Consider the following 17,993-nt stretch of genomic DNA (forward strand, 5'->3'; position numbering starts at 1 on the left):
TGCCACACCTTGTACTTCTTTTTCTTCCCCACACCTCGTACATTTGATAGCTGTATTGGAAAGGAGCAATTCAGTATATCCACAGTTCACTTGATTCACAGCAAAGTGTAGGTTTGTTTTAGGAGAGTTTGTAGTAGTATTATAGTAGTAGTAGTAGCAGTTTGGTGGTAGTAGTAGTAGTACAGGTAGTAGTGAGGTGGTAGTAGTGGCGGTGGTGGTAGTAGTAATAGTAGTGTGGTGGTAGTAGTGGTGGTGGTGGTAGTAGTAGTAGTAGTAGCAGCAGTAGTAGTAGCAGCAGCCATAGCTATAGCTGTAATGGTAGTTGTTGCAACCCCAGGCTCATCTGAGTGTGAACCCAGTGGACTGCAGGCTAAGGTTGGCCTTCTGTGGTCCACCATCCTCCATTTCTGGGATAGGGATTGAGTTGAGTGCCATTTATATAACCTGGCACTGGAACCACCCAGTTATATCAGTGCCACCACATGAAGGCATCCTTCTTCAACACAAGGAAAGTTTGTAAACAATTATGATAGAGGAGTATCCACCCATGGAGCTTTGTAAAGAAATCTGTAATTTTCTTATGGGCCTGATGGGGTCCCTGCTGTTGTTCTGAAGAACTGTGCTTCTGTGCTTACACCCTGCCTAGGCAAACTCTTTCGCCTTTGTCTGTCAACTTGTACCTTTCCTTCTTGCTGGAAGTTTGCTCTCATTCAGCCAGTCCCAAAGAAGGGTGACCATTCCCAACCCTCTAACTCTCGTCCAATTGCTTTAACATCCTGTGTCTCAAAAGTTTTCGAGTCAGTTCTTAATAGAAAAATTTTAAAGCATCTTTCCTATAACAACCTTCTTTCTGATCGTCAGTATGGGTTCCGTCAGGGACGCTCCACTGGCGATCTTCTCACCTACCTTTCAGACTCCTGGTCATCCTCCTTTCGGGACTTTGGCGAAAGCTTTGCCATTGCACTTGACATCTCAAAGGCTTTCGATCGAGTCTGGCATAAATCTTTAATTTCCAAACTGCCCTCTTACGGTTTCTATCCTTCTATCTGTGCCTTCATCTCTAGCTTCCTTTCTGGTCGTTCTATAGCAGCTGTTGTAGATGGCCATCGTTCTTCTCCTAGATCTATTAACAGTGGTGTTCCTCAGGGCTCTGTCCTATCACCAACTCTCTTCCTTTTATTCATCAATGACCTTCTAAGCTGTACATCTAACCCTATCCACTCATACGCTGATGACTCCACCCTTCACCTTTTCATTCGGTTCCCGCAACGTCCATCTCAGCAGTTACTTCAACAAACAAGGGATGAGGCTGTGACACACCTAATGTCTGACTTGGCTCGTATCTCTGACTGGGATAAAAATAATCTGGTTGTTTTTAATGCATCTAAGACTCAGTTCTTACACCTATCAACCCATCAAAATCTTCAACAGGTATACCCACTAATGTTTAATAATATTCAGCTTAATCCTGCATCATCCTTGAACATGCTTGGGGTTTCATTTACTCGGGACTTATCTTGGAAAGATCATATTACATCTCTTATAAAATCTGCTTCCAAGAGATTAGGTGTGCTAAGCCGACTGCGTTCCTTCTTTACCCCTGCACAATTGTTGACTCTATACAGGGGTTTTATCCGCCCCTGTGTGGAGTACAACTCTCATGTGTGGGGAAGCTCCCCACATACAGCTCTTCTCTATAGGATGGAGTCAAATGATTTTCGCCTCATCAACTTTCCTCCTCTTACTGGCTCCCTTCAACCTCTGTCTCTTTGCCGCACTGTTGCATCTTTATCTCTTTTCTGTCACTACTTCAGTGGTCACTGCTCCTTTGAACTGTCTGCATGCATTCCTCCACCTCTACGACAGGCGCGTAGCACCTGTCTAGCAGCAAACTCTCATCCCTTTTCTGTCCAACTCTCTAATGCAAGAGTTAACTGTTACTCCCAGTCCTTCATTTATGCAACAGGTCAACTCTGGAACTGTCCCCCTCTGTTTTTCCTTCTTCCTATGATCACCAGTCTTTCAAACGCAGTGTGTCCAGGCATCTCGAAATGATCGGATCTTGAATTTGGCTCTCTCTTGTATTTTGTTTTTCTCTTGGAAGGAACAGTTTTGTGGGCTCGTTGCCTTTGGTTCCTTCTTTAAAAAAAAAAAAAAAAAAAAAAAAAAAAAAAAAAAAGGCAGTGAACAGTGTATATGAGGCAGGGACAGCACATGTTATTATATTTACCTGCCTGGTTACATAGAGCCATGAGTACCCTTGCAATCCACTGAAAGGAGGATGGTGGATAACAGAAAGGCATGTTCAGTCTGCAGTCCACTGGGTTCGTGTGCAGATGAACTTGAGGCTAAAACATCAACAAAAAGGGATATCAGTTATCCTGCCAACCATTTCTGTTTTAGGCAAGGATGTATTCCCTACTTGCATCATCACCAGGTTTATTAAAAAGAAAAAGAAAAAAGAAGTAGAAAAGAAAAACTTTGCAGTGTTTAATACACAGCAGTACTGTTTTTGAAGTACAGTTGTGTGTGAAGAAGCCAGTGGCTGATGTACCTTTGGTTCCTGATGCATAGTGGTTTAGGATATTGAATGGTGCTGGAGAGGGATGCCTTCTTGTGGTGGCAACAATATAACCAGCCAGCTCAGTGGCAAAATAGTGATACCTTGGTTATCGTGCAGTTGGTTGTAGCGGTTTTTGCTATCACTGCTGCTATTGTTTTTTTTTTTTTTTCTTTCAACGGGACAACCAGACCCATGCAAATGCCAAGTACTGGCAGGTGTCGATTCTCTGTGGACTGACAGAAGCAAGGAGTGAGGGATGCATCAGGCAGCCATCTAAAAAACATCCTTTATTGTTCACCTTAGCTGGTTTTTGCCAGCAGTAATGGTGCAAAATCTATAGTGTCTGATGGCTTTGAGGGATTCAGAGATGAGATCCTACTTGAGGAACCCAGGTGGTGGAGACCACTAACTCTCCACCCTCTAACCTCAGAAGCCCTTACCTCAAGCCCATCTCAGGTCTGTCTGTGGTATATGTTTCTTCCTTATTGTGCCATTTTCATCATCTCTTTTAACCTAACCAGGCCTGTGTGTTTCTGGCACTTACCATAGCAGTAGGTATGTATCTAGTGGATCAAAATTGTTTTAAGAGGAAAAATGGGGTTTACGGGTGAGGTGCCTGGTACCGTTAATATCCCCACAGGTTTTGTGCTATGGTTAAAGTGCAGTGTTATTATCACGCACTAGGCACGGTGCTATTAATGCACAGTAACCAAGGGATCACTGTACAGGTGTCCTTCAGCTCCCTACCTATCCCCTGAAAGGAAGATAATGGTCTGCTGAAGAAAAGCAACTTCAGCCTGCAGCTCATTGGGTGCACCTTCTGATGAGCCTGGGATTGCAGCTTCCCTTCCTACTACTGTGATACTGAGCTGAGTTGTGTCAGTCTGTCCATCTTTTCAGGTGTATTGAGGTGCAGAGTATTCAGTATGTCAACCCCTTCACTCCAAGGTGGAGTGGGAGACCAAGAGTGAGATGGAGGAATGGAGTGGAGAGAGATATGAGAGAGAGTGTGTGTGAGTTGGAGGGAGGGCAGCCAAATGGCAGAGGACAGGGTGACATAGAGATGATCTGTTTGTGGCCATCCCTTACAGGATTCAGGTGTCTGGCAAATAGATAGATGTAGTTAGATAGATTCTGATGTAGTCTTTTATTTGTAATTATTATTAGATTCAGAGGTATTTATGTCACTAAATATACTGTAGTTAGCATCAAATTAACATCTTCTCTACTAAATATCCTTTCTTTATTTGCGTACCGTCATGTAGAGACAGCAAGAATAAAACAAGTCATCGGGTCCAGTAGGTTAAACACAAAAATGACGGACGTATATTACAGTATTCAGTTGGGTTGTTTGTCATCCTCATCTCCAGTGCTATGCTCCCTCCTGGGAACTCCCAAACAGGGGATGGCTATGACAGAAGTGCCTCCAGGCTATGTTATTCTCACACACCTTTCTCACTTTGTCAAACACTCCTTTTCCTCATCCGACGCTTTCTTCATTGAACTCTTCCACACTACATATGGTCTTTCTGTGCCAGCAATGCCCTTTGTCTCACTTTCACACAGTTTCCCTGGCAGCCAGTCTGTGTGCATTCTTTGTACATGTCCATACTATATAGGTTAAATGCTGATGAGGAACCTACACGTGGTGGCTCTGCATCCTGGGTAGAGCGGAACAGCTGCAGTGTCTGCCCAGGAGCCAAACCTGGTTATATTTCCCAGCAGAGGGAAAAAGCTTTTAAAGGTATAAAGCTTTTAGATGAGATAATGAAGGTAATGGAGAGTTTTAGAAGGTATGATTACAGAAAGAGTGAATATTGATGAGATGCAGTTTGGGTTTATGCCAGGTAGGGGGACCACTGATGCCATATTCATTGTTTGGCAGCTTCAGGAAAAATATATTGGTAGGAGAAGGGATCTTTATTTTGTTTTTGTTGATTTGGAAAAGGCCTTTGACAGAGTCCCTAGAGAGGTGGTGAAGTGGGCAATGAGAAAGCTTGGCTTGGAGGAGTGGCTGGTTAGGGTGGTTATGGCTATGTATGTGGGTGCTCACACCCAGGTAAGAGTGAATGGAGATTTGAGTGATGGGTTTTCTGTGAATGTTGGTGTGCATCAGGGGTCAGTTTTGAGTCCCTTGTTGTTTATCATGGTACTTGAAGCCCTTTCACGTGACTTTAGAAATGGACTCCCGTGGGAGTTGTTGTATGCTGATGATTTGGTGTTGATTGCAGAGAACGAAAGGGAGGCGGAGGAAAGGTTTAGGAAATGAAGAGATGGTATGGGGCACAAGGGCTTAAGGTTAAATGCAGATAAAACAAAAGTGATAATATCTAGGGTTGGTGGTGGTACTGTCAAAGACGAGGGAGAGTGGCCATGTGCAGTTTGCCACAAGGGCATGGGAAGTAATTCCAGCTTGTGCGGTGTTTGTGATAAATGGGTGCATAAGAGATGTAGTGGTATCAGAGGTAGATTGCAAGATAATGCTGATTTTATGTGTATGGCGTGTCGGGGAGAGCAGGTGGAGATTGTCAGACGTGAAAGAATTGAACTTGCTGGTGAATCTCTTGAGTGTGTGGAAGAGTTTTGTTATTTGGGAGACATGTTGTGTGCTGGAGGTGGGGCTGGAGCTAGCTCTGTTGCTAGGGTGAGAAGTGGTTGGAAGAAGTTCAGGGAGCTCTTGCCTCTCCTGACATTGAGAGGACTCTCCCTTCGTGCTAAGGGGTCTCTGTATGCAGCATGTGTTAGGAGTGTAATTCTATGTGGTAGTGAGACCTGGGCAGTGAAGGAGGAGGATATTCGCTGGCTCAGACGTACAGAAATGACAATGATTAGGTGGATGTATAGTGCATCCCTGCGTCCAAGGTCGGGGGGTGGCTGGGTTCACGATGAAAGAGTAGAGAGGTAGGATGGGACTGGAGTGTATTGGTGTTGTGATGAGGAGAGGTAGAGTGAGATGGTTTGGACATGTGGAGAGGATGGGGAATGATAATTGGGTGAAGAAAGTGAGAAGAGTTAATATTGGGGGTGGGGTTACGAGGGGTAGACCGAGAAAGACATGGAATGAGGTCATTAAGTGTGACCTCAGGGTTAAGGGACTGAACAGGGAGGCTGCAATGGATCGTGCAGCGTGGAGAGCCGCCATTAGGTGACCAAGGCCGACGCATGCAAGCATGTTGGAGCCTTCAAAACGAAACAAAATGAAACGAGCACCTCCCCATAGCGAGGACCCTGGTCCAACCCTGGCAAGGGGGTGAAAAAACACAAGTATGGCGGGAAGTTAATAAATAAAATCATGCCGGAGTTGGAGGAAGGAGCCTGTACTTGTGAAATATGCAAAATGTTTAATGTGCCAGAGTCAGCTGTGGGTAGTAGGAGAAAACAGCTGAGTGAACTTAAAGCCAACTAATATTCAAATGTCCTATACTTTGATCTGCCAATTTAAATGTATTATTCCTAAAGTTATACTGGTCCAGTGATTAAAAAAAAAAATTTGTTGTGCAGTTTATATGTTTGATATAGTATTTATACCAAATTCTATATCTTTTCAAAATTTGCAGGGTGTTAGTCACAAAGCACAACCTTTACCCAACGGCCACTGAAAAAAAATGGTTAGGTTAGGTTAGGGTAATTCCAAACCTAACTTAACCTAATTTTTTTTTGGTGGCCGTAGGGTAAAGGTCACACTCTGTGACTAACACCCTGCAAATTTTGAAAAGATATAGAACTTGGTATAAATAAAAGAAATATAAATTGCACAACGTATTATATTTTTTTCTTGATCACTGGACCAACATAACTTTAGGAAAAATAAATTGAAGTTTGCAGATTGGTACAGGACATCTGCACATTAACTGCCAGTCTAACCCCATGCAAAGAAGTATTTTGAACCAGGCGCTGGAGGTAGACGAGTAAAAACAACGACTGAGTACAGCTCAGTTATGCTGGAGGTTGAACACCTTTTGTTACAGTGGTTGAATAGGAGAGCCCGGGAAGGCGTTAGTGTGTCAGGGCCCAAAATTCAAGACCCGGCCCGTCTATTGTGTGATGCAGATGTAAAGAAATGTAACATTGCGTCACCCCCAGAATTCACTGCTTCAAGGGGTTGACTACAGAGGTTCAAAGGCAGGTTAATAGCAACATTCCAGGTAACTTTAAGATGTATTTAAAGTAGTAAATACACTAGGAGGGTGAGTTTTCTTACAGTCCTGGTCCCGATTAGCTTTTTTCCCATAAAATCAGTGCCCCAACTTTGGCGGCACTGTTCACGGTCCCTTTGAGGCACGGAATCTGGTGCTCTAGACAGTTAATTCAACCCAAGGGACACTTTTTGTGCTGTAGGAGTTACCTAAATGTAGCATCTTTAGACCTCTTTACTGCAGGAAGTTCCTGTGGTTTAACCAGCAGCATATGACCCTGGCAGTTGCACCTCCAGATTTTAATTACTGTACTGTATATTCAGTTAATCAGTCAATCCTGTGTTTAATAAAATGGTCTGGAGATGGGAAGAATTAACTAACAAACAGGTCATTTCACTGAAGGGGTTAATAGGGAATTAAACAGCATCTACTTTGAATGTTTTTTTACTTTTCAGGTTTGGATTCATTTTTGAACTCCTCCAACTTTGCTGATTTTGCCAAGGATGCATTTGATGGCAATAATAGTGACCTGGAGAGTCGTCTGGCCGTGCTCAGAAAGGGTGAAACGCCGCCAAAGAAGATGAAGTATTCCTCACAAGAGATCCGAGACCTTCATTCCCCCTCCAACAATAGCTCAGAGGTGTGGGAGGTGCAGGAGACCCGGGACTCATACAAAAGCCACGAGGTGTGGGAGGCGCATGACCTTGATGAAGTCAGGGCGCAGGAGTCTTGGGAACGTGAGTCCGGGGACGACCACCGGAGCTACACTCCGGTGCGGGACCTCCGAGACTCCAGGGCCTCCCGGGACTCGCGTGACTCACACGAGAGCATAACGGAGGTGTTCCGCAGCAGCAGGGACCATTCCTCATCAGACAGGGACTATGGGCACATACCAATATGCAAATCCAGGGACCGAGAGTATCCCCTAACACCAACACCAACCTCATCTTATGATACTCCGCTGCAGCTGCCCAAGGTCACTGTACGTATTCCATACACTCATTCATTCCAGTTGAGATAATTAATCTCATTCACTCAGTTGATGGCCAAGTGTAATCACATTAGAGGGTTATTTTAAATTAGACTGGTGATTAAGAGGGTTCATTCCTACCATATAACTAAGGCTCTTAATATTTCATGCAACCATGACTTAGGATTTAAGTTATTAGAGTGCCCCACTTCCATCAAATGAAGACAAGCCAACTCTGTAGTATATTTTTTATTTACAGTAAACCCTCTCTAATTCGAACCCGAATAATTCGGAAATCGGTTAATTCCGATCTTTTTTGACCACCAGACAAATTATTTTAATTTGTATAGAAATTCGAATTAAGTGAGACAAGTCCAAAAAGGGCTCCAGTGATAAGTGGACGTTAACAGTTTTTATAGCGGTAAGTGTAGTGATAAAAGTAATTTTTAAGAACTGTACAGTACCTTTGGTACAGCCAAGTGTACTGTACCCTAGTACTGTGTTGCAAGACTTTGTTATTGAGGTTTGACTCTATTTTATTTATTGCATTGTGCACTCTTTGAGTATAAAGTAATAATATACGGCAGTTTTCAATGATTTTGTGAAAAAGCCATGTTTTAGTGAGCATGGGTGTGATTTGGGGATAGGGTCAAGCATGAGCTCCAATAATTAGGATTTTTGGATAATTTGACATAGAGTTCCCCTCAGTTAATCCAAATTATAGAGGGTTTACTGTACTTCCTCCAAGTTTGTCTGTGCATTGGTGTGAGGGAAGCCAGCTTCACATCCCATCTGGTTTGGCCACAATTTCAGCAGAGTACAGTGTGCATGCTCAGGTATATTCCCAACATATAACCAGCCTTCTAAACATAGTGCAACATTGCCTACTTATTAACCCATAGCTAAACTCAGTGTGGACACCAGTCATCTCTGTTGTCATATTAACACTCACATGATAAGCAACAGGTGTACATGTGTAGCTCTGTATCCAGCACCATACAACATATATGTCTTGCAATATGATGGTAGTTTTTTTTTTATTAGGCTATTTCCACAGCAAATGCTTGCTGGCACAGGTGGTTGTGATGAGGAGTTATGCATCAGTGTAACCAATAGAAGGTCTTGTCTTCACCCATCTACTTCCATTGGGTCCACTTGTATGGGTTACAGTGCTGATATACTCCTGCCTGTACCCACCAGTGCCAGCACACATTTGGTGTGGACACAGCTGTAGCTAATGTTGTTGAAGGGTGTAATTTAGTTAATGGTTACATTTTTACAGGAACTGAAGCCAATGAGTGCTGCTGAGCTCCTTGACACATTTGGCAAAGCTTACCAGAGCAAGACCAGTGCTTCGGGTAGTGCCAGCAGCAGTGTGACATCCGCTGCATCCGCCTATGAACCCATCAAGCCTGCGACCACGTCGGCTCCCAACACTCCAATACCCGACCTGTCTCGACCACCTCCTTGTCTTTCCATACCGTTGCCTACAAATAACCCTCCTGCAAGTGAATCTCCATCTCCCTACACCCCAGCGTCATATAACACCAAGTCACACTACTCACAGTCCTACCCTACACCCCCTGATACGTCACCAAAATCTGTGTACCCTCCCACACCAACCACAGAACAGTCCATGTACCCGTCTTACGATGGGCCGTCACTCTGGATCCCGCCGCCGCCCCCACCACCACCACCTCCACCTGATGGATGTCATGACAGGGTGGATAGACCAGACAGTGAGTATGACCTGTCCAGGAGTTACAGTCATTCATGGTCAGATTACGAACAGTACAGCAACCCAGGAGACGAACACGATGACACGGACGATCGCAATTGGGGTGAACCTCCTGGTAAGGAGGAGCTGGAGGCACTGGACACACCATCATCCCCACCTGCATTTGAGAAGGGAATCCCCACTGTCCTGCCTCCACCCCCATTACCTCCAGCGTTCTGCACGTCGCGAAGCAACTTACGAGAGTTGGTATCCGAAGGCGAGGACAGTGATCACAGGACAAATTTAGTAAGTCTAACGCCAAAGGACAAGGACAGCGATTATCGTTGTTATGATTACAGTTTCTTGTCTGATCATGCAGCACAGTCAAAGCGTGAAAAGATACCTTCCATCAAGTCGTTGTTTGCTGAGAAGGATGATACAGACTTTCGTGTAAAGAAATCCGGAATCAAACAGTCCAATGAAGATTCAGGATCAGACATGGACATCAGTGCTTCAGAGGATGACATGGATATTAGTGATGAATCAGGGAAGGAAGCAGTGAATAATAAGAGGGCATCAAAATCTAAAGCTGGTAAGGACACAGAGGGTAAAGAAAGTGGTGGATCACGTCAGGAAAAGAAGGCTGAAAGGAAAGTTAGTGCGAGTGATGCCAAGGCTTCTCGTTTGCCCATTAGTGTCATAGGAGCACCAAACATCACAATACTCCCAAGTTTCAATTCAAAAAGATCAAATGATGTGAAAGAAAAAGGTGAAAGTGTTAAGGTTGTAGTTCCAGAGGTGAAAAGTTCAGTGGTCAAAAAGGGTGAAAAAAGAAAATCATTTGATAGTGATGAACATACCACAAATACGCCCACAAAGCCACAACAGAAGTCAGATAGTCAGTCAAGCGCTGGTGATAAAATTAAAGATAAGAAAGATAAGAAGGAATCTAATGATGGAAGGAAGTGGTACGATAGCTTTCAGGAAGTTGTTGAGGCCGCTGGTTCAGATGGAAAGTCAACAGATAAAGACAAAGACAAGGACAAAAACAAGGACAAGGACAAGGACAAAGACAAGGAGAAAGAGAAGGACAAGGAGAAGGACAAGGACAAGGAGAAGGAGAAGAAGGACAAGGACAAGGACAAGGAAAAAGACAAGGACAAGGAAAAAGACAAGGACAAGGAAAAAGACAAGGACAAGGACAAGGACAAAGACAAGGACAAAGACAAGGATGAAAAAGACTCTTCCAGCTCCAGTAAGGAAGATAGCAACAAGAACGATAGCGAGGCCAATGTTATTGAGATCATCAAAAGCTTAGATCGCGAGTTCCACCAGCAAAAGGCAAGGGGTAAGTTTTTCCAGAGCTTCAACCACAACCGGGGAGGGTTCCGAGGTGACGGTTTCAGCCCTGTACAGGGCAACGGAGGCTTCTACGGCCCCCCTCCATACCCCAGAGGCAGGGGCAGGGGGGGCTTTGGTGGGTTTTACTCCCCTCATGGCAGAGGCGGCCAGTTTGATGAGTTCCGCCGTGGAGGCCCTCACGGCACACCCGGCCGGCCCTTCCCTAGGGGCGGTAGAGGAGGGTGGGGAGGGAGGGGAGGAAGAGGGTGGTGGTAAACGGCAATGAAATTCATTAACCCCTTCTGTGTGGTGATTTATTCTTCATCATATTCTTGCTGCTGTTAGATATTTTCAGCTTGAGAAGAAATTTTCAGAGTAATTGGTTAGAGGCAGCCTTTGTTAACCTCTTCACAACAAGGACAAGAAATTGTCTGGGAGAGTGTATGTGATTGAGGTGAAGGAGGGAAGTGAGAAGAAGAGACTGAGGATGAGATTGAGAGATGGGATGGAGAAGTATATGAGTGAGGGGGGGTGTGAGTTGGAGAAAGTGCAACTTAATGGCAGAGGACATGACATGGAGACAATCTGGTTGTGGCCATCCCTTCTGAGACTAAGGCTATAGATAAAAAACTAGATAGAGACTGCAAGAGATCCTTGTAAATTGAATCAAATTATATGGAGGTTACATGAATAAATTGTTAAGTCAGCACCACACTGAAGGGGTTAGTGATGCCTATTCTGCGGGTGTGTGGTGTTAGGTGTAGCTAAGTGGAGGACATATATACTGTATAAGATTTCTTTGGACTGGCTCAGTTCACTTGGACTAATGATCACTGATAATGGTTGGTACAAATTTTTCATAAAGGCCATGTTGCATAGATCTTCCTTTTTCAGCAGTGTGTGTGAATTTGTTTTGTGATGTACAGTATGTAGTGTACTACTCTGTTCAACAGACTATCTGTCCTTTATAAGGAAGAAGGCGTTGAGGTGAAGTTTTATCCTGTCAGCATTGATGATTTCCTTATTTCATGTATCGGTATGCAATGTCTATAAAAGGTCTTTACTGTTTGAATCCAGTGAGAGAGAAGGATGCCTTCATGTGGTGCCACTGACATAGCCAAGCTGCTCCACTGCTGGGTTATAGAAATGTCTCTCAACTCTCTCCCTTCTGCCTTGAAATGAGATGGTGGACTGCAGCAGAAGGGCAGCATAAATCTTCCACCCACCAGGTTCACGTTTCATATGAACATTGATCAACAACAACAACTACGATACAGAATTATTATTCAGATCATATTAGAGATATAGAATGCAAATTTCAGGGAAGGACTTGGTTCTCTTCTGTCTTTGTTCATCCTACAAAAATAGGTCACTGATATGAAAGTTATTTATAAATTTGCCTGTGAATATCTCCCCAGAGCTGGCCTCAGGTTCAGCAGATACTTGAATATGGTGGACAGCAGACTAAGTTGCATTTCCCCTGCAGTCCACCATCCTTGTCATGTGGGATAAGGAGGTACAGCGGGCCCCCTGTTTTACACAGGAATTTGAGAGTAAGGTCCCTTTGTAAACAAATTTTGTTTAAACAGTCCCTTAAGATAAAGTGTTATATGGCTTATGTGGGAGAACCTCCAGAAGTTTTTAATAAGCCCCTCTTATGGTTCTCATGAATATTGTACCCATATCAGACACATGTATAAACACACTGAACATCATTGTGCTAATGTAAAATTGATTGTTCTGTACAAGAATACTGTAATAGTAACAGTAGAATTCAAACTCACCGTGACACACTAGTAGAGGTGACTAGTGTCATAGTTTTTGTTGAGACTTATGCAGGGCTTTACTCCTTCGCTTAAGACTTAGTGGTCCTGCAAAACACTCAGACCTCTGATCTGCTGTCCACTGTGAACACTCCAGTCAGCTGACACTATTTATATACAATGTTCATGTCTGTAATGCAACCATAGTTACTTGTATCATGTGTGCATATCATTATCAGCCATTCCAGGTCAAAAATTCCTAATGTAATCTAAAAAAAATGTGAAAATGGCATTTTAGCAAAAGAGAAAGAGAGAGAGTGCCTGCTGGGTGGTCTTAGGTTGCATTATGTGTGTGTGTGTGTGTGTGTGTTCTCATTCACTGACCACTCCTGGCCATCACCATAATGCTATACTCTTACAACAATAAACATTTCAATCAACAATCAAGCCACCTACCGTGTATAAGCACACAGTCCATACAGTTGATTCATTATCTCGTAAGACTTTGCAATGTCCAGCACTCATTCTCCAGCGTCTAAACACTTCAGAATATCCTGTGTTTTTTCATTGGTGAGTGGCGTGTGTTTGCCATTGCTTCCACACTGAGATCTGTTTTTTGCTTGGGGAGCATCGTGGTTCATTTAGTACGGGGTAATTGTGAAAATGATGATGGATTTCACAGGATTCTCACACACTTGTGGGTCAAGGTCGGGAATATTATGTGGCCAGCATCATTGAAAGAGGCAGGGAAGGACGTCCAGAGTGGTGTGTGCACGTGCATCAGGGCCGTCCTGTGGCCGCCGTGTCACCACGCCTGTCTTAAATGTTGAAGGCGGTGATCCGAGATTCATAGCTGCGATCCTCCTGCATAAATCATAGTTTGGCCGGTGACAAAGGCAGAAGGAAGGGTAGAGATTGAGACTGCTTTGTAAAGGGTGGTTAGCATAAACCAGGCTCATGTAAAGCAAGGTCCCACTATTGACGAATGGACATTATATAACCAGGCAGTACAGGCAGTTGCACTGTCTGGTTATATCAGTGCCACCACATGAAGGCATTCCTCTCCAGTGCAGTGTAGGAGGCCTTGGAGCACCTATATTGCATCTTGCACTTTAATATTCTCTCTGGTGTTATATGTAGCTTTTAATATTGCCAGGCGTTTTGTATAAGCATTATACTGTAGGTGGGAATATATGTAGAGATAAGGTGGTAAGGAAGGGCATTAGATATACTGTAGGTGGGAATATATGCAGAGATAAGGTGATAAGGAAGGGCATTAGAGATCCCCCATAACCGGACAGTAGTTGGAGTAACACTAGTAGTTGAAGTCTCAGCCTCATCTGAATGTAAACCCAGTGGACTGCTGACTGAAGCTGAACCATTCCTGCAGTTCACCATCCTCCCTTTGGGGCATAGGGAGGGACTTGACGGACATTTGTATAACCAGGCAGTGCAGCCGTCGTTTATATCAATGCCACCACATGAAGGCCTCTTTCTCCTGCAGAGTGGTAGTACCGTAGTAATAGTAGTAGTGTCCGTAGGCTCATCAGAACATGAACCCAGTACTGCTTGTCAAAGCTGTCTTTTTTGTGCCGTCTGCCATCCTCCTGTTGGGGGATATGGAGGGGACATGAGAAGAGTACAGGCCGGTATGTTGCCAGCAAATGCACAGAGGTTTTGGATGGTTGGCATTGTAGTGAGGTACAGCGCTCCATCCGGGTGTGGTCCGTAGTACAGCCGTGGAGAATGGAATCCAGGGGTGGAAGGGTTTGTTTAGCTCTTGTTTTGGTTTATCAGTCTGTCTTGCTGTTATCTTTTCTTGCATTCTAGACCCATCTTGCCCCATCTTTGGTTGAGAAAAGAGGTCTGGATGATGATGATGATGATGATGATGATGATGATGACAGTGATGGTGGTTGTGATGGTGGTGGTGTAGTGCTAGTGATGGATGCCTTCCTGTGGTGGCAGTAATATAACTGGTGGTTCTTCTTGCCTGTCATGCAAATGTCCCTCAGATTCTCAATCTTCTGCAAGGAGGATGGTGGACTGCAGGAGAAGGCACCTACAGCCTGCATTTTGCTGGATTCAGATTCGGATGAGTCAGGGGTTGCCTCAAGATCAATGATAATGATGGTGATGATGTAAGGTTTGGTGAGGTTTAGGTAAAGACCTTTTATGGACACCGTGTATTTTGGTGAGACTTGAACTGTCATGTCATTAACCCAGTACTGGTATTGGTGATGTGATCAATGCAAATGAAGGAAGTGTGAGGCCAGTGAGTATCCAGAGCCTAATCTTTTCCCACAACCAGTCACAATTACTAAGTGGATAGGCAAGTACAATGAAGGTATACATGTCTGAATATTGCCCTTCACAGTCTTGCGTGATTTGGGGACAGCTCAGTGTGTAGGTACATCATGAAATTACAAATCAGCATGCAGTTGGTGGCTGTACAATGTAAAGCATGAAAAGGGTGTTGGGAAGTAGGACACAGTACAGGGCAGCAACCGATTAATGCTGAGCCATCCTGCAACGCACGAGAATGAGAGTGCAGTATGTTTGGACTACCCTGGATTCACCTTCAGTCTGGTAATGTATTTCTGGTTTATTCTTACCATTTCAAGCTGGCTTTATTTATCTTAGGAGTCACTATATCCTTTTTTCTCTGACTTGCTCTATATTGCCATCTCTACATCTTGAGTGCTGAGCTGTAAAAAGAGATTAATGCTAGAATATGATTCAGGTCATAAAAAAGTGCTATGGAAAGGAGGTAGAGCCATAACATTTTTTTTTCTGCCACTGATCTACATGAAATAGCCGCAAAATGAAAGTCTGGGCTAGAGTAAAAAGTGTAGTTGAAGTGGATGAGTTAGATAAACCTATCATTAACTTATTGTCCTTTGGGGAATTCTCCTGAATTGAACAAAGTGCCCTGGAGATGGCAAGAAAAAAAAAAAAAGGAGGGAGATAAAAAAAAGAAAGGGGGATTGGACTCAGAAAAAAAAGGGGGGAAAAAGAAAAGCCACTTGTCATTGATGCACTTGCCTAGCCATGAATGTGGCACTGGCATTATAATGGTACAGTCATACACAAAAAATTTGCCGACACTTCTCTGGCTGCTGCATCAATGGAAGGTGTTACATGAGCTGTCTTCATGTGATAGTGATATGTTTTGATGCACACAATAAAAGTGTGTGAGAAGGAAGGATACTCTGGCGTTTGGGGAGAAGTAAGAATTTAGAAGGCAAGACACAGTGCTGGCTGAAAATTTTCAAACCTTTGCTCATGACTGTACCTATTGAGTTTTTATTTATTTATTTTTATTCCCCCCCCCCCAAACTGTTATGTATGAGTCCTGGAGGTCTATCATGTAAAGTGCTACCAGGGGCATAGGGTGGTTGGCTTAGCATTAAATGCTTTGCACTACACCAGCCTGGCTTCACACCCCTAAACTCCAGAGAGGCAGCGTGGGTGTGGCAGTTACTGTTTATGTTCATAGCCTCATCAGTCCACCGATGCTTTTATATATACGGTATATATATATATATATATATATATATATATACAACAGGCGCAAATCAGAAATGTTTGGGTCCAAAGGCTTTATGGAGTATGGAGTGTTTTGGAAAATTGAGTCATAATAACTCAGAGAAATTTATGTAAAAAAAAACCAAAAAAAAAAAACCTTCAGTACCATTAGCAGTCAGTGTAATGAGGTAGCCTGTATGAGCAATACATCATTGCTGGTTATACTTGTCCACAAGTAAACTTTGTCTTTAGATATGCATAGATTGTGAGAGGATATATGATATCAACACTTCCCTCATATCATATCATTTGTATCATTTATAAAGGCTCCAACATGCTTGCATACATTGCCCTTCGTCAACCAATGGAAACTCTCCATGCTACTCAATCTCTGGCAGCCAGCCCCCCTGTTCAGTCCCTTATCCCTAGGGGTGCCTTCTGTGACCTTATCTCAGGGTTTTTTCAGTCATTTTCTCACAGCCACAATGTTCATGTGAAAATATATTTTGGAAAGTGGGGGTATTTGCAAATCAGACATTTGGATTTGGGAGATTGTACTGTTTGGCTGCCGACAGACTATTTCGTATTCAATTTAGAAGGGATCTGTATTCACAGAGGAGTTATTTAAGTCTGTGTATCAAGTTCAAAAAGTCTCTATGGCTTATAAGAACTGGAGACAGCAAGAATAAAACAGAAAATACATCATTGGATTGAAGGTGATAGTTGCAGTGGCAGTAACAAGGTAAATATCCAGGTTAGGGACACACAGCTTGCTTATGTCCTGTTTCACCCATGTGGTTGTCTTAATGTTTCTTTCATTACCTGTATTCAGAGTGCAGCTTTTTCCTCCATTATAATTCTTCAGTTTTTTATGTGCTGTAATACATAACAAAATGTAACTTCATCATGTAATTTAGGTAAAGAAAATTGTACCTTCCCCAGATTAACGCATGTAACAGTACAGCCTTGAGCAGATATTTGCCAACACTTCTTTACCAGCTGTGGTGATAGGAAATGTTACATGAAATATTTTTATGTACAGTACTAATAGTATAACATAGTGCACAACGAGAGATGTGTGAGGCTGGTAATATAAAGTACATAACAAAAAGATAATGCAAAGGAAGGGTACTCTCTAACTGTCATGGAGGAGTGAGAGATATGGAAGGCAGGACAATGTTGGCAGAGTGTTGTTGGTCATTGATCCCCCTGGCTGTACTGTACACTGTTGCTGCCAGCTTTATGGATTTCATGTACAGAATCTGATTTTTATGACAGTATTGTGGTGGGATTTTATTGCAGTAAAATTACAAATTCATACAGAAGAAAATACAATGTATTAGAAAAATTCAATTGCATAATATATGTGTACAGTATACTGGGGGTCCCCATAAACCATATCTTGGCAGTCCGTCAATAAACATTGATTTTTTTATTTTTTTAATTCTGAATAATTTCAGGAAGAAATTATGTTTATGCTTTACATTACTCTTAACCCTGTGGTTGTGTGTAAAGTGTGTTCACCACATCTGTGGTGTGTACAGGTGTACAGAAAAGTATTGTTACGATGTTGTGCTAAGCAGTATGGCAGAAACAACGATGGCTTTGAAAAAACAGGCAGGGGCTTGGAAACTGTTGGTGCCCCTGTATATCCAACAATGTTGGTTGTGCATGGGATATGAGAGGTATATCCTGTGTTTGTGGTAATAAATGCGTCAATATGGATGTACCAACCCTTCAGAAACAGCAGCCATTGTAGTGTTCGATTTCATATCTGTCATACTCTTGAGTAACGATAATTTTTTGTACACCCGTACACTGTGTTAAAAATTGACCTTTTTCAATTCTAGATTTTTCATAGAAATATTAGGTACAACCGTTAGCACAAGTTGAGTGGCACCTCTGTGCCAGCTGTGGCAGTGGAAGGTGCTATATGAATTATATTTATATGATACCATTATAAAGCACACAGCAA

General features: G+C 43.1%; 1 protein-coding gene across 1 annotated transcript in view; it reads left to right on the forward strand.

The window, feature by feature from the left end:
* Positions 1 to 17,993, forward strand: part of LOC145418740 (uncharacterized) — a 143,190-nt gene that overhangs the window by 99,178 nt on the left and 26,019 nt on the right. Inside the window, exons 7-9 of the mRNA XM_080287073.1 lie at positions 7,155 to 7,675; positions 8,952 to 10,184; positions 10,500 to 10,959. Coding sequence (XP_080143199.1) covers positions 7,155 to 7,675; positions 8,952 to 10,184; positions 10,500 to 10,959 — 2,214 coding nt within the window. The remainder of the gene's footprint in view (positions 1 to 7,154; positions 7,676 to 8,951; positions 10,185 to 10,499; positions 10,960 to 17,993) is intronic.

Source organism: Coenobita brevimanus, chromosome 116, assembly GCF_032717465.1.
Source record: "Coenobita brevimanus isolate Jiangsu-jjx chromosome 116, ASM3271746v2, whole genome shotgun sequence".
In the NCBI taxonomy this organism is placed as follows: Eukaryota; Metazoa; Arthropoda; class Malacostraca; order Decapoda; family Coenobitidae; genus Coenobita; species Coenobita brevimanus.